Source organism: Lytechinus pictus, chromosome 11 (genome assembly GCF_037042905.1).
Source record: "Lytechinus pictus isolate F3 Inbred chromosome 11, Lp3.0, whole genome shotgun sequence".
Taxonomy (NCBI): Eukaryota; Metazoa; Echinodermata; class Echinoidea; order Temnopleuroida; family Toxopneustidae; genus Lytechinus; species Lytechinus pictus.
In genome coordinates, this window is record NC_087255.1 from 21,812,175 (window position 1) to 21,836,810 (window position 24,636).

Sequence of the window (24,636 nt, forward strand, 5' to 3'; positions counted from 1 at the left end):
TAATTGAGGATGAACCACTCTATACTTACATGTAGTTGTTTTCCAGTAGGCATATAAAGTAATGACGAAAAAAAAACCTTGTTATTTGCTTATAGAACACGATTAAATAACTTATCTTACTTATCAAAGTAAAAATAAAAGGAAGAAAAAGGTAGGCCCGTGTAAGCCAATAAATTTGTACTCATTTTCTCGAGGTAAACCAAAATAGGCCTAGTAACTATTCTCACGTTTAAGTAAACAATAAAACAATACACTTCTGAAAAGGTTAGGCTATGCTGATAGTCACATTTTAATTAATGACATATTTTATAGCAATAATCTTCAAAATATTTTTCAAACTCTGCAAATAACACTATAAAAAATCCAATGTAAAAGAATTTACAAAGAAAGAATATGCGTCATTAATGAATTAATAATAATGCGAAATTTGTCTTGTTCCTGCAATGGTAAACCATTCTACACTGTAAAAACGTTGTTTGAAAATTTAAGTACGCTGTTTAAGCCCGTCACTCTAAAAACCATTTAAAAAACTTTTTGAACACCTTGTTCAAAAGATAAGACTTTTTTTTTATTTTGAACAATAGCTTTTAGAGTGACGGGCTTAAACAGTTTGTTTCATTTTTTTTAAGATTGTTTGCGCGGATCTAATAAGAGAGCTAGTTTTTGCGCTGTCGGATTATTAAGTACAGTTGAAAAATCATACGTCTTCATTTTCAGAATTCATATGTCGATAAAATATTCTTATCATAATTTACTAGAATCAGAGTAAACTTACTGACTATAAGACTTCTAAAATCAAGCATATGTTTATTTTGTTTATTTTATCAAATAAAAAACTATGTCGCATAGGCAAAGCGAGTGATATGATCCAATAATTATTCTAAAACAAAAGTACTATAGGCATTCATTTATTGACATTCACAAATGATTGAGTGCACGGTGTATAGTTATTTCGCGTTTAACGTATTCAAATGATTCTTATCACAAACACTGAAAAATGAATAAAAATAATCCAAGATGCAAAATCGTAGAATTTATGAAGTTTTAAAATACAAAATAATTAAAAGCAAATGGAAAATGGGGAAAGTTGATACAGAACTTAAATTCGATAGGAAGGAACTTATGCAATTACATCACACGTACAATAATTTTGCTGTCCGTATCTTCATATAAATGATGTCTAAAGAAGTGGGCCTCTTTAAAGTCGGATTATTTGACCGGATACATTGCACATAACCCGGTTATACCCGTATACTAGCAAGTCAAAAAGTTTTCAACTTTTTTTTTTTAAATTTCATAACTTTTATCAAGGACAAATGAATTTATATTTGCATTTTACCGGGCATTCTGCAAACCATGATGGTAACAACATTTTCACCAGCGTTTTTACTCAATTTATTTATATTTTATTATAATTGAATTGAATCTAGAATATTATTATTACATGTATAATTTACAAGAATTAATGCTTACAAAACTTTATGATGTTCCTGTTTGTCGAGTTTCATTTCAACATTTCAGGACTGTAAAGATGTCTGTCAATCGCTTTATTAGCAATTTTTCGCAACTGTAACGGGGGACAGAATCTACAACATAGTAAATCTATTAAAAATGCCCATCAAATCACAATGAACAGCTGAGAGGACTTTGTCGAAAATTGGTGAACCGGGACAGCAGATCGTCCTAAGATTCGGAGCTGACGAAAAATTGCAAATATGTCGTTTGTCCATAGTCAGGGACGACACTGCTATTTTGATTAACCGAGTTCGACAAAGGCTACTTTGTCACGATCGAAGGACTTTTGACAATAGATTCTCTGCGTTCCAGAAAGCGTCTGCATAGTGTTGCAAAAACTCCCTATTTTCAGCACAAGAACGGTTTAAACACGTGACGGATATTTAAAAAAGTAACAAAGAGCAAGATTATTATATCAAGTGGACATTACATTTCCCACCAATGTCACAAATGTAATTTACATAGAAAAATACATTATAAAACTGATGGCTTACTATATGGGAAGATCAAATATTATTTAAACTTAAAAAAAAGTTTTGAAACTAAGACAACAATAGTTAAATATCGGGTATTCATTACTTTAAAAAATTAGACATTGCTGTTCGAATTTGTTAACATTTTGTTTTAATTTTCTTAGGACACTTCACGAGCACTCATATAATTATATTTTTATACTAAAACAGGTAGTATAAGAACTTAAACATGTCGTTTATACTGTGTACGACCAGATAAATACCATCCTTTGATATAAATACACATTATTAAAGCCAATAAATAATACATCAAAGACAGCATTGTTATTGCAGCGTTATGAAATTTCTTCAGCCAAACTAGTTTTAAAATAACTTTGTAAAAAACTTTTATCAACACAGCACTCTGTATAGAAATTAATAAATAAATGAAAATGTAACATTACTTCACAACGCAAAGTAAAGAAATGGAAGTAAGAAAAAACTTTGGCAATTTCAGAAAAGACTAGTCATCGCACAGAATCATATTTTCCGTTTCTTCTTTCTCGCGTTTGAAAACCGTGAAAGCCATTCGAAGAGTTCCTTGACGCGTCCGTCGATGATGTCAAGAATGATCTCGATGCCGTGACGACCACCGGCCTCGGACCAGAAGACGCGATCGAGGAATAAAGACTGAAGGAGTCGCTGTCGTAGTCGACCAGCTTGGAGGAGCTCCATGTTTTCTGGTGATATTCTAATATAAGGACAGAGAGAGAGATCACAAATGAAGAAAAAAAAAGCGAATGAAAAACAATTCGTCAGGCTATAATCAAGAATTGTATTTATTTCTGGAGTCCGTTGCCAAAAAGTTAAACGCAACTGAAAAAAAAAATTAAACCCGATCATTGGCATGATTGGTGGATCAGGGCCCGTCTTACAAAGAGTTGCGATTGATCCGATCAACCACTACTATGGAAAGCCATCAATGTCAACATCTAATAAACTGCTCTTTGTTAAATTCTTTTTCTAGATATGATGTTTACTCGTACATTCATCGTTTTCCTGAAAGTTCAGTGTGCTTCTCTTTAACAAAGGTCAGGACATTGTGCAATTTCCTGTAAAAAAAATATGACATTGATGGAAGTTCCATATAGTTGAGGTTATTTGGATCAACCGTAAATCTTTGTAAGACGGGGCCCTGCCGTGTTACAGTATCCTGTTTTAACTTATAAACTATAATGCATATTCATTTAGAGGGCGCACCCATGCTTAAACATTATTCCTATTAAACCTGTAAGAAATCTTCTGGGCCCCGTCTTACAAAGAGTTGCGATTGATCCGATCAATCGCAAGTATGGAAAGCCAGCAACGTCAACATCTAAAATTACATGACTTTGTTTGTTCAAAATATTTTCTAGAAATGATGTATATTCACACGTTCACTGTTTCTTGACGATTCATTATTCTTCTTTTTGTTTTCATAAGACATAAAGCAAAATTTAAACGAAAATTATGACATTGATGGATTTCCATATACTTGAGATTGATCGGATCAATCGTAACTCTTTGTACGACAAGGTCCAGGTTTACTATTCTCTGATGTTCAAGTCAAGTAAAACCACTAAAAGAACCAAACAACAACAACATGAAACATAATGATCGGGGGGGGGGAGGGAGGGGAGTTAAAAAAAAGAGGGGAATCAAACTCTAACACCCCTGTTCCCTGCTGACGAGTGACGAGGGTCGTGCAAGCAGAATGGCAGATCTGTAGAGAGAGAGGGGGGGGGGGGGGTTAGGATGCAGTACGTCGCAACTTCATCATTCATGCATCCAACCAACCGGTCAAATACGGCCCCTCTTAGCAAAGATCCGTCAATGGCAACTTCAAAATGCATACTTTTCATTGGATGAAAATCTGAGATGTGTTTGATTTTGGAGTTGCGTTTATTTAAAATCACAGCTTGCGTTTAAAATAAAATCTTCCTTCAACAGGCCCCAGAACTAATACATAATAGTGGGATAACGTTTGAGCATAAAAGCCGGTCATTTACATTAACAATATACATGATATCTTTACTATAACAGGTTGAATCTTTCTTGTAAGCACTTAGTTTTAATACCACATACACTGAACGTTTGCTAATTTGTCGCACCATGTTCATGAGCCTTTTAGCTTCCTTGTCTTGATATAATATGGCCTAGTGAGTCCATATAATTGATTTTATTTGAATTTATACAGACAGGATTTATACTTTGAAGGGGGTGGGGGGCGGGCACGCGGGTGATTGAGCTCATGAACTCCTGCCTCCAATTTTATTGGTGCCAGTCCCTCTGTTACGATATGGTAGACAGTTCTACATTTGCACTGTTTGTCTTATTGCACTATTTGTCTGGTTTCCCTTCCCCTTTCCTTTTGAGGCCTTTATCAATTTCAAGCTCTAAGCTTAAGATGAAGGTCTCCCATATTTCAAAATGTATTATGTCGATATATGTATATACATGTATATATATATAATTTTCTGCTATTTGTTATAATAATAAAAAAAAAATTATCAGGTATAAATATATTTCAATTAGATTGTTAGAATGTATATATGCATATGTTATTCATTATGTCATTTGCTTATTGTTATGTTAAGAAAAATGATTACACTTGTATATACTTTTGTTATTGGAATGTGGAAATAAAAAAAACAAATCACATCAAATTTGCCCGTTCTGTTGGATTTCTTCTGTCAAATTCACTGACACATAATGTACTTTCTTTTCAATTTTTACATGTTGTTTAAATTGTAAACGCTACGCTTCCACAATAAAGCAGGCCACGCCGTGTTGAGAAAGAAACCCATATATCGCAAATTATATTGTTTTAAAGAACATTTCACACTACTGATGTCGTGAAGTTAGGAAACTGTGCGATGTCTTACAAACAGTATTGCCCAAAATGTAAAACACACAACTAACATCGATTATTTATTCGTTTAGACTATAGTTGGAATTGTGACGAGCTTAAACAGTGTTGTTTATATTTTTAAAAATTGTTCAAAATATTTGACTGTGTATGATTTTGGCTAAAATGTATCCATGGTGTCATGCCTCGCTACGCTATAACGTTACGGAAGCAAGTGCAAAATGGCAGGACCGATTCAGCAATTCGTTATTTTATTATCGTGTGTCCGAGTCAAGAAAAAGTATCGATAAAAGACGATTGTTTTACCTTTTGAATCTCTTTAGCAGAATATTGTCTTTTCGATCTGGAATCATTGATAAATGAAACACGCTGACTGGTGATGATATATTGGTATCGCAATAGCCGTTGATCGATTCGTTGAAGATTGATGGGTATGAGGGACGCAGCGAGTTGAGATAGGTTGTCCAGATTTCCGTGCTGCAATTTGATATCTAAAACGACATGTTAAAACAAAAGAAAAGGAAAACGAGAAGAGGTCAAATGAAGAAACTATCGATAATTAATGATCATTTTGTTTTGTTAAAAATGAGTTGTAATTTGAGTTAACCTAAATTCGTCGTACGGTTGGTTATCGCCATTTATTCTTTACTGATGATTTGTTGATAGCGATATCAGTAGTAATTCATCACTTTATTTAATATTCCCGTTCAAAACAAATGAATAAATACAAACACAGAAGAAAGAACACCAAGGACATATCTGAGTCAAAAGAACAAGAATATCAATAACAAGTAAACAGAATATCCAATAAACTGAAAAGATAGCACAAATCCGAGAGTGAATGAGGGAAAGAGAGGGGATGATTTTTGTTTCCATGAAAATTACACTTTCTGAATAGAAGGAAAAATATTAGATCAGAACAATCACTGCGAGTATTAGGGTAGAAAACTCTCTTGACAATGGTGCAACGTTTTGCCCATTTATTTGTGGAGCGGGCAGACAGGATTAGTTGGACGAGAGTTTGGCAATCGAATATGCCTCAATCTTATAAATTGGAAAGTATTTTACTTCAATTGGCTTCATTACTATGTGACTTTTATTTCAATTCTGGCTCCACTTTTCTTCCCATCAATCTGGCACATACCTTTAAAATGTAACAGAAGATAAACAGCTTTTCAGACAGATCGGGTGAAACTTCCAATTTGCGTTCAGTCGCCTTCCTCGTCAAAAAGCGGTCATGTTCGGCGGCCCCTCGCTCAGCAGCAGGTCCCGAATGTAACTTCCTCGATGACGTCACAATGAGTGCGACAACCCGGACAGGAAGGTCAACGTCGAGTACAAAGTTGGAGCCCTGCGTCGTGTTCGATTGCTTGACATGTTGCAACGCGGGAGGGGGCCGTGTCCCAAGCGGCAGCTCCCGGCCAACTGTCGGGGGAGTAACGTTCAAACCAATTACCCGGTCCAAATGAAATGCCACCACCAGGCTTAAATCAATCGAACACCACGCTGCTTGACAAACCAATGTACGCTGCGATTGATGGCATTCCATTTCGGTGTCAAATTTCTCTTCTTTTCGTTCGTAATTACCCACCAGACGTTCGATTTCGTCATTCGAGGCGAGTACAAGACGATTAACCGATAGCGGTGTCTCGAGCTGTCGATGAAATCGTCTGCTTAATACCCAAGAGCCCGCCAAAAAGTTCATATCATCTATGTCACTTGCGTGGAGCCACCTTGGTTGGCTGTAGAAGCGAATCTTTTCGTTGGAATAAACTTCTACAACATTGCAATCCGTTGCAGCCTTAATCATCTCTATCAGTTTCACAACCTGATCTTTAGTTTGATTGCTATTTTTTGCTGACGTCGACCGGGGTCTTACCGCAGATTTTCGCAAAAACGCGAGCTTGTTTTCAACATTTTCCGCCATGCTCTTATTTCTAATCTCCCTCCGTCGTGTCTGAACCCTTTCCCTTATGCTTTCAATTTCCTTTCGACTTATTTCCACTTTTCTAACAATATCACTCCCATTCCGAGGACTTCCGAGCGAATCCGAAACCAGCCGATGGTTTTCCTGTGCATCTTCTTCAACCCTTTGTAATTTTGTCCGAGTTAGATGAGACTCGGCAACATTCCGGTTTGTAGATAAATGCAACTCCCCCAGAGGACGTCTGTTTGAAGGTTTCCTCGTTATGTACGTTATTAGGTTGTCCTCATGATTTTCTTCTTTCTTTCCACCATATTTGGTCTCGACGTCATCGAAGTCGATGCCTCTGCCGTCTGCCTTTCCACCCTTCATTTCGTCGTACCATTTATTGATGCTGATCACTCGCTCTCGAAACGGCAACCCGCCGCCGTCATTCGACATCGAGATCGAGCTCCGTTGACCCGGTTGACGTGATCGGGAGTGGACATCATCGACCAGGGTCCAATGGAAGGCAGTGTTGACGACGAGGAGGATGCTGAGGACTGTGGTACATCGGCGCCATGGGCATTGATGAAGGCCCAGGAATCGAAGCACGTGGCGCATCATCTTCTGTATATTTTGAAAATGGAATGAAAAAAGTAAAATGACAATCAAGTAAAGCATATAAGTAAGGTTTAAGAAGCCAAATACAAAACATTTTATCAATGTGTAACTTTGCAGGAAATAAAATGGTTGAATTGGTTCTACTGATTGAAACATTTTAATAAAACATGTTTATTCTCACGGTCATGAGACTGATTCGCAATAATATTTACATTCAGATAAAAATCAATAAACAATATAGTCCAAACAATCTATATATAATCTCACCAATGACATTTAAAAAAGCATTTAATATCGTTCAAAGAAAATAATGTCGGTAACTGTTTTTAAAAATCGATCAACGATCGAAGATCCCAGTTTGAATTGAGCTTCAAATACTACTACTTCAATCACTGAACCACAAAAGTAAAGAATACGGGCTTCATCGTACAACTTATTCCAAAGAATTGATAGGTCTTTGTCATCACCTTAAATTAAAAAAAAGACGAACAGTTGACAGATTCTATCCTTCTTTCTTCCACTATTCACAATGCTAATAATTATCTTATTAACAATTTCAGGGACTCATACAGCGAAACACCACACAAATCGTTTATGGAATTTTACTTCTTAACAGTTTCCCGAGTATGGTTAATCCTAAAAGGACTGGGGGGCGTGATGCCCCCTCAACGCTTCGTGCAATATTTCCGAAACAGAAAAACATAGCGCCGCAAAATTTTCTGACTTTTTTTTCGCGCAACTTTTGAAACCACATTCGCGACATACGGGTATAGCATCGCGACTCCACATGACTTTTTACGAGACAATGTCATGACGAAAATGGCTCATTTTTTAATACTTTGTGTACAAAGTCTAAGGGAGAAGAAATTTATAAAAGGAATTTTTCATTCTAATTGGTCTGTTTAATTAATTTAGGGTTTAATTTAGTTGTTGAATCGTCTGTAATAATTTCCTTTAAAAACAATTTTAAAAAAGGGCGAAAAACTAAGAAATACATAAGAAAAAAAAGAAATACATAAGGAAAAAATTGGCTTTCGCAATTTTCCTTTGTGGAAACCTTTAAATTATATTACAAAAATGACATCTAGAAAAAAAAAAGAAATTTTGAAGTGAAATTGGGTGTTGAATATGCAAATAATTTATTTCACGAATAAATTTGGATACTTTATTCATAATAAATAAAAAATAATTATTTTCAGAAATGTCCTTTTATACTGGCTTGAAGTTTATGTGGTAAAGAATGTGCGTGCCAAATTTCGGCGTAATCGCGCGAACGGCGGCCGAGATCAGAAGGGGGGGGGATGATACCCCCCAGTCTTCAATACATCTTAAATAGCCCAGTCCGTTTATGATTAAGTATGGTTAAGCAATGAGCTTTAAACCGTTCACATAACGTGTCCCCTGATACCAATAATATGGTAGTTGAAAAGAACAAAATTGGAAAGATATTATTTTCCCAACAGCTGCAAACGCAACGTGACTTTTATGCTCCTTGAACTTGTAAGAAAACCAAAAAACAAGGTTACTGAAGTGATCAGCTAATGGCATAAATCAATCGATTTCTCAAGAGAAAATTGCCATGCAACATGAGCGCCAATAAAATTTTAAAGCACGAAAAGAGACGGATAAGAGCGAGTTGGAATATGAAGAAATAGTGAGAGCAAGGGGGGGGGGGGCTCTGGGAGATCTAGAAAGTGGAATAAAATCACGAACTCACATTTGTTCACTCTCGGTCCGGTGGTCCCGAATTACTGATTGATGAGAAGCATGTCGATTGCTCTATGATTTAATCCAGAAATAAGCTACAAAGATTCTATTTCCGAACACAGGGTCCCCTTGGTGTGTTGCCATGGCAACTGTTTCGTTCCTCATCTGATCTTCCGCAGGCAGCCCATCTCGTTTCTCAGGAGCGCGTCGATTTGTGTCACCTAATGCAGGAGAACAGGAATAACGTATAGTGACGAAGGTAAACGGGACCAAATCATTATAATTTTAGAGCAGGAGAATGAGTAAAAGGGGTCGTTTTGATATAACGATATACTGTATCAGGTAAACAGAGATTAAACATGGTATTGAAGAAATGATTACTAACAGGTGATTTTTTTACCTTCGATTTTAATGTCTTTTAGATTGTTAAAAATAATGTACGTAGGTTCTACGATTTATTTATAAGCAAATCCCAATACACGAATACTAGCGAGCTTTCGCAACCAATTCGCTTACGCTTTCTGGAACGTTGGGAAGCTATTGGAAATGCCCTTCAAATCAAAATGAACAGCTCAGATGTCATTGTCGAAACATTTACGAACCGGGACAGCTGATCGTCCTAAGATTCGGAGCTGACAAACAATTGCAAATGTGTCGTTTGTCCAGAGTCCAGGACGACATTGATGTTTTAATTCACCGATTTTCGACAAAAGCTTTTTTGTCATGAAGGACTTTTGACAATAGATTCTCAACGTTCCTGAAAGCGTCTGCGTTGTGGATGCGAAATCTCGCTGGTATTCATGTATTGGGATTTGCTTAGATAAATCGTAAAACATATGTACATTATTTTTAACAATCTAAAGACATTAAAATGAAGGGGGAAAATCACCGTTAGTGATAATTTCGTCAACACCATGTTTAATCTCCGTTTACGTGGTATATCGTTATATTAAATCTCCCTATTGTCTTGGTTTGTAGGCTTGTGGAGGTGCCCAGCAAATTGCACTTAAAAGGGTGTGGCTCAGGAATAGAGCCACACCCTCGTAACATCTTCGTCTCGTATTAAACTACATCACCAGGGACGCGTTTTGATGCATTTCGCTGACAATTTTATGAACTACGGAGATCCTTGCATAATGATTGGCCGAGAGCAAATTTCTCGGTGACGAGGTATGATCAATTATCGTCAACATTACTCTTGTTGACACGCATAAACTGAGTCATTAAAAAAATCAACATCAATGTTATTGGATAGTCGTGATGTTCCAATAGATATTAGGCGGTTCCAGACGTTGTTATAACGTTCCTAAGAGAAAAGGACTATACTATTTTTTTCCGTCATCCGATTGGAAACAAACTCTTGATTCTGAAAGTATACAGGTAAATGCATGCAACTCCGAAACTCTTACAATATAAGCTCCTAAAAACTTCCTCTGGAGTGGATAAATAGTTGACTCCGACTGAACTTTTAGCGGGACGACAACTCTGCGTGAAGGCTGTCGTCTGCTCACATCAAACGATAGGCTGTGAATGGCTATCGATCACATAGGAATGTGCACCCTGTCATCACCTTGGCACAACATTAACTGTGCAAAGGAAGCCCGCCATAATGGGACTCGGTCACGTATGAATGGAATAATATACGGAGCCAAATTTATGCCATTATGGGCTCGCCATGTCGCCGAAAGGGCGCTCCGTGATAAAAACAGGAAGAGTGACGGCGGGTCTGTGAATTTTGAAAATAAAATTCATATTATAACTAAAATCTAATCATACGTTTAATGATGAGATTAAAGCGGTGTCAACTTAAGAAAGGAAGACAATTAAAGACGACAAATTCTTTCAAAGCGCACCCCACAACAGAAAGGTGCAGTCAATGGTACATTTACCGACACAAGGGACCTTTAATTTCTGTCATCGAACAATCATTATTCGATTCAATCAAAATAATACAGGTACTTGACGAACCCACCAGAGAGTATGAACGAGGGTACAACACTTTATTGAATATTATTGTCGGAATGGGAGGGTGGCGTCATTCCTGTTCTGACTCAGTGCATCTTGATTACAAATTATGCTTTAGTTTTAGGTTGTGCATCATACCTTTTGCTGATGCGTCCAGTAAAGTCTGGTAAGAGGGTAATGTATCTATCAACTTTGAAACGGCAGATCTTAAGACTTTCATATTCATCAACATGGGTATAACAAGTTGAAACTAAAGTGACCAATCTCTACTGCAGGGGTCTCGGAACGGTTTTGAAAATGTGTGTGTGTGGGGGCTGACGCCGTGCAAAATCACAATCAGCTGGTAATTTTTACATTTTTGTACACATGGTTGTGAAAAAGGTGGGGGCTGAACCCCCCCCCCCCCCCCGGTTCCGCGGCCTCTGTCTTGTAAATGGCTCTCGGCATTTTGACTATTCTGGGAAAGTCTACAGGCCTATATTAAGAAATTGCAACCCCTCTTCTTATATCGCCCATGATATATGACATGTCTTCCAAACTGTCACATCGTTCCCTATTAAACTTCACTATATAAAATGAAAGGATGTAGAATGAAGGCATCCATTCTGCCTCAACACACATTGGCCGAGATTTTTTCACGACACTCCTTCCCGTCTTGGCCCAATAAACCTATTATGACGTTTGTACACAGCTGGAATAAGTTGAGGAATAAATCGTGCTGCGAATGACCCGGGCATCTAGAGCAAATTTTGATGCAATTTTTTGATCGGATGGATGGAACAAGGACGGAGGAAAGGAGGGGGGGGGGCCGGGGGGGGGGGTGGGGCTGAATAGACGGTGTGTATCTAATCAAACACGAGTCGGCCTCAAATGCACCTTCTAAGAAATGGCATTCATGTGTTATACCGGGGTGTTATATCCACGGAATGTTGCTAGCTCCATATAGTAATCTTGAACTGTCCATCTTTTTAGACATCTTCACTATGATTAAAACGGGTAAAATCAGCTCTCAAACGATGCAAATTGATTGAGATCATATCACTCCAAGAGGAGCGTATTTTGGACCATGTTTGCTTTTTATATTAAGAGAATTGTTATAATAATTATTATGATGATAATGAAATTCATATTCCACTCAATAAAAAAAAACCACTTTGGGGAGGGGTCCTATTTTATCATGTTACTCTTCAGTTCCAATGATTTTCGTATATTGTTGATAAGATAACGCTGGATTTTGTATAATGTATTCCAGACACGCAATTACCACGATAACAAAGGAAGTAAGTGAACATGACAAGATTGAGAGATTTCCTCGCTGTAATCTCAGACCCTGAAAAAATGTGAAAAAACAAGTTTGATTTTTTTTTTAAGAAAGAGATAATGCAGACTTAATAGGCATCAAACTTCAATAAAAAGTAGCTCGTATATCGACGAGCATCATAGGCCTAAACACAAGTATTATTATTATCATTATTATTATTATTGGTAGTAATTTGCATTGTACGATATATAAATGTAACGATCACACGACACGTGAAGACAAGAAAAAACGATTAAAAAAGTAAACATTATAGTGAGATAAGCGACAAGGATGAGGAGAAGGGGGGGGGGGTGAGGGTGAAAAAGAGGAATGCAGAGGATTAAAAGATGTCGAGAAGGAACATGAGAAATAGACGGGAACATAAAATGAAAAAAGAGGAATACGTAAAGAAGACATAGTATCATGGGAAGGGAGTATAAAACGACATGGTTACCATGGCAACTGTTAAAGCTCTTGGATCTGTTCCTTGCTCGACCGGAGAATCCCCTTACATTACAACGCCCCCGTAGATGGACACATGAATACCCAATTTATAAACAGTCTCTGCGATAACGAAAACCCATTAACCTACACAAATGTATCTAATAACAAAATATCGAAACGAATGTTCAGCTCCGTTCAAGTAAGCGCAGAAGCGGATCTAGAGGGGGGGTTGGGGGGGTTGCAACCCCCCCCCCCAAAAAAAAAAAATCCGGGGACCATTTTTTTTAATCTTATCTTTTTTTTTAAACTTGTAATTTTAGAAAACGCCATTTTCACACACAGATTTTCAAAAATTTTCCCTACTGTGGGAGGGGGGACACCCCCCTCCCACACCCTCCCCCCTCGCTCGCTCCGCTCGCTTGGACTCGGTCGCTACGCTCCCTCGCATACCACCCCAACCCCCCCCTTTATAAAAAGCTGGATCCGCCCCTGAAGCGGTTGTTTCTTTCCAATATAATTGCACTGAACGTCGAACGTTTACATGATTTGGAGAAAGTAGGTCCTATATTGAAACACAGAGTAAACGATATTTTCAATAATTTCATACACGTAAAGAGTCGGCCGGGGCTCGCGGACGTTTTTGCGAAGGACGCGAATGTCAAAGACTTAGAAGTACAACAGTTCAATTCTTATTTTAGGCAACAAATGACCTCTAAATGTGCGCTTTTATTCGGGAAACCTCACCGATTGTTCGCGGGATTTTTTTGTTGTTCTGCACACATGACATGAAAATTTAAACTACTTGCGAACATTTATCGCATGTTAGGACGCTTTTTATCCGCAAACATGCCTAAAAGGTGTCGTGATATGCGCAGGACCATCGCAAAACTACGCAATGTTTGCAAACCTCTTTACAAACCTTTCGTAAATCCAAATACTCAATCACAAATGTTTCGCGTAAGCTTCTGAGTTGGCGCACATAGCTTGCGATTCTTTGAACCGACGCTATTCGCATTTTATTCGTGCTTTATTCTTGTTTACTTCTGACTTTGGCATATCACTGTCTCATAACTACCGTGATGACTTCGCATTAACTGCGCAAGAATTGTTTTGGGACTCAATTGTCGCAATGTATTCGCAGAAAAAAAAACTCAGAATTTTTGCTATTTTTGTCTAAAATTGTATCTTTCGCAGACTGTTCTCGCGTCCAATGTAAACCCAACTTTACAAGATATACGTTGTCATGGGTACGCCATTTGACAAAATAAACTTTGAATACAACATGAATATCGGAGCAGACAAAACAGGAATATAGGAAGTTGCCGCTTTGATACATCCATTAATGTTCTAAAACAAGCAATTTCACAAAGCATATCTTTCTGTTAAAATTCAGGAAGTTCACTCTTTTTTGCACAAATGTCTTCCCTAATTGTCAATCCATGTCAAAGGTGACTGTTTGATCATAAACACATTCAACTATGATGTATTCCAGATTTTATTTCAAAAGAAAGTACGTCTTCACACAAATCCAAGCATGATGAAAACACGATGCACTTTCCAATTTTTGTTTTATTCTTCTTTATTCATATTTGAAAAAAAATTGTCGGCTTTTGAAATATACATATATTTTTTATTGTACAGGGCCCTCAGTGATATCAGTTTGTCAACTTACTGAAGAGACTACCGTGTGGAAGTAAACCTGGAATAAATAAAATAAGATATATAAATTTATGGTCCTTAATCGTTCGAACAATTCTGCCATATTGATGCAGAAGGTATATATTGTTAGGCGGAAGTACAGTATATGAAAGTTTCTTATGAAAACAGGTGCCTTTTCTTAATATTGCACTCTCAGAAATGTTTTAACCAACCTACCGGGTTGATTAACATGAACTTACCAACTGTTGGTTAATAAAAATCTTCATTCGTTTGACATACCATTTTCTTTTAACCAGCAGTTTTCAGGTTCATATGTCAACCAACCTAATATATTTTGATATTGTAGAAATCAAATTAAAAGAAAACCCAATTCAGTTTGGTTTTTTGTAAGCAACCCGAGGGGAAACACAAAAAAGTAGCCCAAAGAGTCAAAATAAAAAAGTGAATTATTCGTAGACATAATGATGTATAGACTAGTGTGAAATCAACCGTTTCATTTTTCTGATTTCACAAATTACCAGGAACGATCATGACTTTCGACCTGAACATTATACGCGGGACAAAGTTGAACTTGAAAACATGCTTTACTCGTCTGATCCAAGACATTAAGTTAGATTTGTAGCAGGAGTAGATTTTTACCAACGTTAGTATTGATTTCGTCTCGCCATATCGTGAGTCCCCCACCCCCACCCAATCCCGCCCACATTCGGCATCATTTCTAAAACGGCCGTTTTTTTAATGTAGACATTTCTTTAGTTAAAATGATTTGGCAAATTTCAAGTGAGAGATGTTTTATATTGGTGAGCAGTATAAGGCAGGAGTATATATTTAAAAAAAAAAATGAAAATTATGATGGCGCGAACGGTAGTTTCTTTGCTGTAACACAACCCGATGTGATTTCACCTGTAAACTAAATAAGGAAAACAGCGGACCATGTAGATTATTTAAACAGCGTTACAGTGTTCATAATTTCAATTAGGAATATCATACAGTCTAATAACCGTAAATTTAGACTTGATTAAAAAAAATATATCTTGATTTTTTTTCTCTTGGTAATATTTTTAATTCACCTACTTGAAGAAATCTTTATAGAACACAGACTAATCAAACGGCAGGATGCCATGCAGCATGTGTTTGTCTGCTTTCCTTTCCCTACACGTGTTTCCTATTTGTTAAGCAAAAATGAGTCTCAGGTTTCCTCTCCTGGTGGCACAAGAAAAGATGGGGAAAATAATGAAAATTGATAGGGGAAATATTGGGCACCCGCTGTCCTTAACCAGTGCAGGTTTGGAGTACAATGCAGCGGTGGTTTTAAGGATTGTAGAACAAAATGCCCGGCTTTTGGATGGAGCAAAGGGAACTGTCAATAACTTTGAATGTTGGTCGATTGGCGGCAGTGAGAAAGGAAAAGTAGGGCATCAGATCAAAAGAGGAAGGAGAGGGAGAGAGAGAGAGAGAGAGCGGGGGGGGGGGGGTTAAAGGGGAAGTTCACATTGACAAAAAGTTTATTGTAAAAATAGCAGAAAAAAATAATAAAAAATATTGCCGAAGTTTTGAGAAAAATCCATCAAAGAATAAAACAGTTATTAGCATTTCAATTATTCAATTTGTGACGTCATATGCTTTCCTACATGGTAACAAAATCAATGAAATGTCATTTTCTCAGAAAATTGAAAATATTTTTTTACTGTGCCTTCAGTATATCAATAGACAAATTATTTTACACCCGATTCTAAAAAGAAAACAAAATACAAGTAATCAAGAACCATTAAAGATTTGAAATTTATGCATTTTATATTACATAACATATGGGGCAGCTGCTCGTTTATGACGTCACAAATCCAAAACTTTAAATTCTAATAACTTTCTTAATCTTTAATGGATTTTCCTCAAACGTTCACCAATATTTTTTATCATTTTTTTTGTTCTATTTTTACAACAAACTCTTCTTCAGGGTGAACTTTCCCTTTAAACATTTAGGCAGCTTTAATTTTAAATTTAAAGATGGTAAGTTTTATCCACAATTAGTGAGAAAACGTGCCATAACCATACATTCCTTCTTGTGCTTTATGGTATGAAATTTCTAATATTCATTTTTAATAAAAAATCTCCTTTTTGGATTAAAGCTATGATAATGATCATGATTTCAGACTTCCACGAGTCAAACAAATCATAATTTCATTCCTTGGAGCAAAAAAATAAATATAATAACTATAGTCTTGATAAGGTGATTTATCATGCCAATCTATTTCAAATCCATACAATAAATCCTCTGGACAATAAGAATGACAAGTTTCAAAAATGATTTTTGCCATCGCCAAATATAATTGAAAAATGCTCACATGGACGCACCACAAAAGAAGAAAAAAGAAAAGAAAAGATAAGGAAAAAAAACAAACTTAAAATAGAATGAAATAGAATGATATAAAATAAAATGAAGTAAAATAAAGTAAAATAAAATAATATAATATAAAACAAAACAAAATAAAATGAAATAAAATGAAATGAAATAAAATTAGATTACATAAAAAGAAGGGAAAGGAAAGGAAAGGAAAGGAAAGAAAAGTAAAGTAAAGTAAAGTAAAGTAAAGTAAAGTAAAGCAAAGCAAAGCAAAGCAAAGAAAAGTAAAGTAAAGTAAAGTACAGTAAAGTAAAGTAAAGTAACGGAAAGGAACGGAATGGAAAGGATCAAAGGAAAGGAAAGGGAAGGAAAGAAATGAAAATAAAAGGGAACAAAAGGAAAAAAGGAAAATAAAAGAAAAGAAAAAGAAACGACGTTGTATGAAATCAATGCCAAGGTCAATGCACTATAAGATTGGAAGTATAACTGCTGTCTGGATTTGATGAATGGCTGGATTTATTCAGACCAACATAATACTTTGAAACCGCAAAGTAAATTATCTTAAAGAATATGATGAGGAAAAAAAAAGCTATGTCACGACGTTCGTTAAGTATTATGAAAGTAAATCATCACTATATTGTGATAAGCTGCAGTAAGCCTATATATGCAATCATCATGATGATGATCACAGACCTTCGTGATTTAATGTACGAGTGGATTGCCCTGACACATGAATATAACCACATATGAATTACAAATTAGCTATATCGATAGGCACTGGCGGATCAAGAGGGGGGGGGGGGGCACAGCCGGCCCGTGCCCCCTTTTTGAGAGGCACAATTAAAATTGGTAATGTGAATATGCCGGTTTTTTTTTGCTTGTTAAAATTTGCCCCCCCCCTTGGAAAATCCTGGATCCGCCACATGTCGCTATATGCAGTCAAAAGTCAGACGGGAGTGATCTAAGGACTGGAGAAGGTTCTGCTCCCGTTTATAATACATGGGTTCAATTAGTTTGTGTTTAGATCTATGGAAGGCAAGTGTCAATTATTGTGTATTATTAAAATTTTACTGCATTTCTCTTATACTACTCGAAATTCGATCACTGATACAATTAAAAAGAGTGAATATTTTTTTCATTCTTGAGGGAGTGAATTTGGATAGAAAGAAAGTTAGGAACGAATTTAGAGTTAATTAAGATTTCATCCCGTTTCCTCCATTCTTCATTCATGACTCTTTTCTTTCATTGACCACTGTCCTTACTCCATAACTGAGTGAAAATAAACGTAAAGCCAATTAGTATATATCCTAAATTCACTCCAAAAAGAAGGAATATTTTTATTCTATATACTTCATTCATTTCATTTTGAGTAAGAATGAATTTGGACTTTTAATTTTCCATCGATATCTACATACATGTACATTATTTGAAAATTGTATTTTTCTTTGAGAGGAAAAAGCAGCAATTGCTGACATGAATTGCATGATGGCGAGAGTGAAAATCTACTCTTTATTTTTTTCAGAGAGTAAGCCTTTGGTATTAAAGGTCAGAATATCATTAATTCTTGACGTTTGATCAGTATTCATTTGCACTGGAGACATTGGCCCGTATTCTGAACTCGGGTTTAAATTAAACCCTGGTTTAAAGTTGTGGTTTAACTATGGAGAGCCAATTGGAGCACAGATCCCTTACAATACACATTCAATTTATTAACTCATTTGACACCCAATTTGTTCGTCTGGGAATGGTAACTGAAGTATTTTTTTCGTTATGAAAGCAAAATGAAACAAAATAGTAAACATAAGAAATAAACAACATAAACATAATTTTTTTTATTTGTGGCTCCCCATAATTTTAGCACAGAGTTAGACCGTGGTCTAAGTTAAACCTGACTTCAGAATACGGGATAGCATTTACCTCTATCATCAACACTCTTTATTAATAAAAAAAAACGATATAGCATTTTGATTGTTCTTTGTAAGGGGCGGGGGAAGAGGCCATTGGGTCATAGGGATAACCTCTTCTCTTATGTTGTCTGGTTAAAGAAGTGTGAGTTAAAAGCAACAAATATCTTAGGTCATTTTGTTTATTTACTTAGCAACGCATATTTTGTCTGGTTTCCCTTTTAACACAAACCCCCATTCTTCCTCATTGATTTTCTAAAAAAAAACTTAGGGCCTACAACTCTTGAGACGTTAAGTGTTGCAGTGCATGCCATTATGCCCCCGATAATTTGAATTATATCCTCAGAACATTGTTGGACTTTGTTCGTGGGAAACATGCTGAAAAACTCAAATAATTATTCTGTTTGCCCTAATAACCGTTTTCATATTTGAATAATGGAAATGCACGAATTCGCTCTCTGGGTGTGTATGTGTGCATGTTTAAGCCTAACAAGGTCGCGTGCATTCAGAACTATACCATTAATCAAATTTCAATTTGGGAATACGATTACGTAGCTTTGTGGAACTATTTCATCAATCATAGGCGATCGGAATCAGAAATACCATTATTACAAGCGATTTTCTTTGTGAATGTCAGTGTATTTGGGATAGGGAAATGGAGGAGAAAAGAAAAGAAAAACTCTTGATAAGGTATTTCGCATTAGCTAATAAGTAGTGGTTAAACCAAGGAGATATCACCTCTAGATGTGATATCTCCTTGGTTATATACCTCAGTCACATTTCCCTACGGCGGCCGTACGGCGAGTCGAAAAAAAAACGTTTTAACATAACCAGTTGTAGGTGGTTTGAATCAAAATGAATAAAACGGCTGTTTTCGACTCGCCGTACGGCCGCCGAAGGGGAAATATGATTGAGGTATTTTAGGTTGTATAATTTTTTTTTCAAAGAAATATGGGGGACAGTATGCATAAAGATAAAAATATGCACTCTCAGTATCATTTGATTACTTCTTATTACAAAGTTACAGTTAAGCACTTTCTACAGAGACCGTGAAACGATTATAAAAGTCTTGGCTGACCAGTGCCAATATAATTTTGACGTTTTGCATACGTTTATTGAAGACTACCCCCAACCACCCCCAATAGCCAAAAGATACAACCCAAAACACACAAAGGCAAAACAAAGTCGAAGAAACCAATCCTGAATCCACCGTCATTACAACAAAAAAGAAAGTTTGCAGAGTGTTTTCAATACAGTTGAAAAGAAACTCTGGTCAAGGGAAATGCTAAATATGTCCTTTGCTCACAGCAGGAGTATAAACATTTGGCCTGCAATGATTGCGAGTGGTTTTAATACTACATTTAGATCTGTGTCATTGATAATACCCAAGTCACATCGAGCAGAATTCAATATTTGATATCATCATCTCGAATGGCAAAGAATGATCGATTTGATATCGTTGTGGCTGTGTCAGTCAGGGTATGAGTCACCCCAAGGAAAGTAGACTCCAGCTATATAGCTCGAGCCAACAATGGAACAAAACTAAAAACATTACGTAACCTCCGCCGATTGTAGTTTTGGCGCCGAATTGAAGATATAATTGAGTTTGTTTGACCATGAAGCTATATAACTCCATGGTTTGACCATGGAAAAGATATTCATGATATCTGTTTCGATTGATTAATTCACCAGTTTATCAATTCGCTGTTATAGCATGAATTTAATTCCTATACAGTTGTATCAATTCAATAGAGTATCTGATATATTGTTCATATCCATGATTCATCGATCAATGACAATGATTTCATGTTTACCCCATAAATGTATTTCTCTTTCAACCTATTCATTCCATTTCCATTACATTTTGCATTAGCCTACTGGATTTGTTGATAAAGTCGTTTTACTTGGGGGCTTGTTCGATCACTTTTTATCAGTATGACCAAAGCTAAGTGAAACAGCTTTATCATGTTTATGTCAACTACTTAATCCATCCCGGATAACATATTTTTTAAATAGAAATAAGGTGAATAGAGTGAAAAGGAAATAATTCCATGGTATAAACGTTTAATCGCACAACCAATCAGTTAGGCCTGCTTGTAAAATAAGAAGTGAAAAAAAACTATGTGAAATTACTAATGACTGCAATTAATTAGTCAGTAAATCGGTTAGTGTAAATGAAGTCATCATATATTATTAAGTGGATAAACTTACGTCATAAAGCATAAACTAAGTACTTTATTACTGATATGAACGATCGTTCAGTTTGGTATCGGTATTATGTGTATAAATTGGCTGATGCATCACTAGATATAAATGTAAATACACACACTGACTCATTGAAAAGCAAGTATGATCAACATACGTGAACTTTGAGATTTGGAGGGAAACGTCATTTGTATAAATTTGGCAATCTTGTCCAAATTCGTCTGCTCGATACAGCAGACGAATGGTGATATTAAAAATAAGAGGAAAATGGGATGGTCATAAGAAGTTTGGAAATAATTAATTTGCAAAGTTTGGTTTTCACTTGTAATATATTTCAGTCAGGGTGCATGTATTTCAAGCACTAAACGATTCAGTCCAATAAACTTTATTAGATTGATATCCATCTACACGTCATGACCTGCCCCTTTCATAAACGCATATTGCATCATTATGCTACGAATAATGTTTACTCATTAAGTAGAGAGATAAAGATCGTTGGATTTTATATCCTTCTCTAGTGATACAGTAATAAATATATTCAAAACAGTGCCAATTTTTTTTCATAACAGATTCGTCACTTTACACGACTTAAAAAAGCGTGAGAATTAAGATTGTATACCAAGATTATTCCTTACATGATACCATAAAACTCGACAAAATGATGCAAATATGTGTAGTCAATGTAGCACACACCAATAAAGGTCAAATCACGATAAAACTTATTTGAAGGTCAAAACTAATTATTATAAATATTCATGTATAGCCTACCTTTTCTTCATGTGAGATTGAATTATCCGTCCCGTTGGAGGGGTAGAGTTCCTTCCCCGGCGCCCTGACAATAACTGTTTGTTTTGGAAGGATCCCGTCTGACTTGAATCAAGTTGTTGGCTCTTGAATGAGAGTTGATCGCCCAACCAAGACATGAAACAGCGCGCAAAGAAGGCGCTTACTCGATCGCTATGATGGCAAAGAGTTCCATGGCAAATTGTTTTTTGAGGAGCAATATGTGTCCTGCTGCCAGATACCGTCTCACTAGCTGCCGAGATGGTGGCGGTGGTGATGGTGGCGGATCGAGGAGGGGGTGGTGAGTGGTTGAAGAAGGCTTGGCGGGTGCGATGAATATTCGATGAATAAGAAACATCGTGATTGATTGGGAGGTAATTTATTTTGATCTTTGAAGCTTGGATTGAAACTTGGATCTGTTTTTTTTTAAGCCATAAAGGTTCTCTGCAGTTCATTATATATTTTCATTTGGAAGGGAAATTAAACCCTTTTCTCTCTATAAATAATCATATAATACTATTATTACAAACCGTCCATCTTGATGACAAATTCTCAAATTTCTAGCACACTTTCCTAAGTGGGAGCTTTACACTTTTGTATATCGGCCAAATAGGCCAGCATGTATTTGTAGGTGCGAACAGCCCAACTTGAATGTTTATTATTTATTTTAGCATTCGCGCTCTCGGTGGATTGTTTTAATAAAAAAGATGTATATTTAGATATTTCAGCTATAGGTTTGAGCTGTGAAAAGATGTTTATTGAAACATTCGTGTACTGAGTGTGTTTTTGCAAAATAATCATGTAGGGCCTATTATGTTTATTGGAATGTTTGTGCACTATTTCGTTGATACCATATGGAAAGGAAAGTTCTACAATCTAAGCTTGAGTTAAATCGGTCGCAAAAATCTTACTCTATTTTCCGGGTTTTTTTTTTACATTGGGATGTGGCAGATTATGAGCAAAAAAGAGTGAGTGAGAGAGAGAGAGATAAATAGATAGATAGATATATAGATAGACAGACAGAAAGATAAATTAATAGATAGATAGATAGATAGATAGATAAATTGATAGATAGATAGATTGATAGATAGACAGAAAGATAAATTAATAGATAGATAGATAGATAAATTGATAGATAGATAGATAAATTGATAGATAGATAGATAGATAGAAAGATAGATAGATAAATAAATAGATAGATAGCTTAGAAAGATAGAGAGAGAGAATGGGATTACTTAGTTATAATGAAATGTAAAATTAAGGCAAATTAAAAGTAACACAGAAGAGGAGGGGCAGAGGTTGAGTGTAGGCCGAAGAATAAAGAGACAGAGAGGCATATCATTAAAATGATGTATACACTTCATCAGAGATGAAATAATTACCTCGCAAGGATACATCTCTCGCTATGCCCTAAATGCATTCCTTACCAGGTCATTTTGATTTAATTTAATCTCAACGCATCTCTGTCGACTGTCAACGGTGACAGGTATTTCGGCATCACACAAGCTCATGAGACACGAAAAGTGCTAGACAAAAATCATATTGACACGCGGATTTGAATAATGTTGATCTAATGACACGCCGCTTGAAGACGTTATTGTCACGGCCCCTTCCTCTTTCTTTAACCCCCCCTCTCATTTCGAGGCTTCTTTTGATGTTAAACCTACATCCCTTCTTTCATCAGAACCACGACTGTTTAAAAAGAAGGATGGAGTGCGCTCTCTTTTGTTCGTTCTCTGTTCGGGCTACTCCAAGGAAAACATTTATAATTGATGGGTAAGCATAGGCCTTGGTGCGAAAGAATGGGGGATAAATATGACTTTATACTTTGGGGACTAATTGAAATCGTAACCACAAGACAGAGAAAAACACAGGTCACCAATTTGAGTAATCACATCATATTACAGGTCTTTGTAATAAAGTTGAGTATAGAGAATTCCTACGTATGGATTTGTTTGCAGAGTTAAAGAGTTTAAAGGGGTACTCCGGGCTAAAAATATTCAAATCTAAATAAAAAGAGTAAAATTCACGGAGCAAAATGCTGAAAATTTCATCAAAATCGGATAACAAATAACGAAGCTATTGAATTTTAAAGTTTATCAATATTTTGTGAAGACAGTTATATTCACATCGTCATTAATATTCATTAGGTGGGCTGATGATGTCACATCCCCACTTTCCTTTTTCGTATGTTATTACATTAAAATCATAAATGTTTCATTTTTTTATACATGTGTAAATGATGTGTCTCCATTATGATGAAATAAGTTGCGGCAGTAAATAACTAATGCACTTAATCAGTTGTCAATCCAATTGTTTTAGTTCTTGGTAGAAAATATTTGAATAAACCTAATTTCATATAATACAATACAAAAGAACAAGTGGGGATATGACATCATCAGCCCACCTAATGTATATTAATAAAGACATGCCTAGAATGGTTTCACCGGAGTAATGCAAATCTTTAAAATTTAATAACTTCGTTATTCGTCATCCGATTTTGATCAAATTTTCAGCATTTTGCTTTGTGGATTTTACTTTATTTTTTTGAGATATAAAAAAAAACCTGGAACATCCCTTTAATCATCATGCAGACAGATTTTGGATTGTCCGATTATCTAATGACCTATCTACCCCTCCCCCCCCCCAAAAAAAAAAAAATCATATTGGTAGATGACATGAAGAGCAACAATTAATTTACGTTGCCGAAACATGTCACTTATGTTTTGTTTCCCTTTTCGTTAAAAACGTTTAAGTGAAATACTGTCAATCGCATGGCTATATCTGACATTTTTTCCCTTGCATTTCATTTCTGTTAGTGATTCATTTTTTATCGAAATTGCTAGAATTATATTGCAAGATTGTGTTGGTTAGTGCGTGAATTCAATGGTAACACAGAATTCACTTTCGTTAATGGCATTTCAGT

The 24,636-nt window shown here is 36.0% G+C and overlaps 1 protein-coding gene across 2 annotated transcripts; it reads right to left on the bottom strand.

Annotated features, from left to right (window-relative positions):
- Positions 1–636: 636 nt before the first annotated feature.
- LOC129270993 (Golgi-associated kinase 1B-like) lies at positions 637–21,820 on the bottom strand. Of its 2 annotated transcripts, XM_064107016.1 has the most exons (6): positions 21,696–21,820; positions 15,552–15,680; positions 9,120–9,330; positions 6,020–7,408; positions 5,182–5,366; positions 637–2,718 (listed from the first exon to the last, which is right to left on the bottom strand). In XM_064107016.1, the coding sequence occupies exons 4-6, from the start codon at positions 7,403–7,405 to the stop codon at positions 2,508–2,510; spliced, it is 1,782 nt and encodes a 593-aa protein (XP_063963086.1). In that variant the 5' UTR covers positions 7,406–7,408; positions 9,120–9,330; positions 15,552–15,680; positions 21,696–21,820; the 3' UTR covers positions 637–2,507. The 2 variants fall into 2 exon arrangements, with proteins under 2 accessions (XP_063963086.1, XP_054764314.2); XM_054908339.2 differs by lacking the exons at positions 15,552–15,680; positions 21,696–21,820 and adding an exon at positions 10,519–10,641.
- Between the last annotated feature and the right edge of the window lie 2,816 nt (positions 21,821–24,636).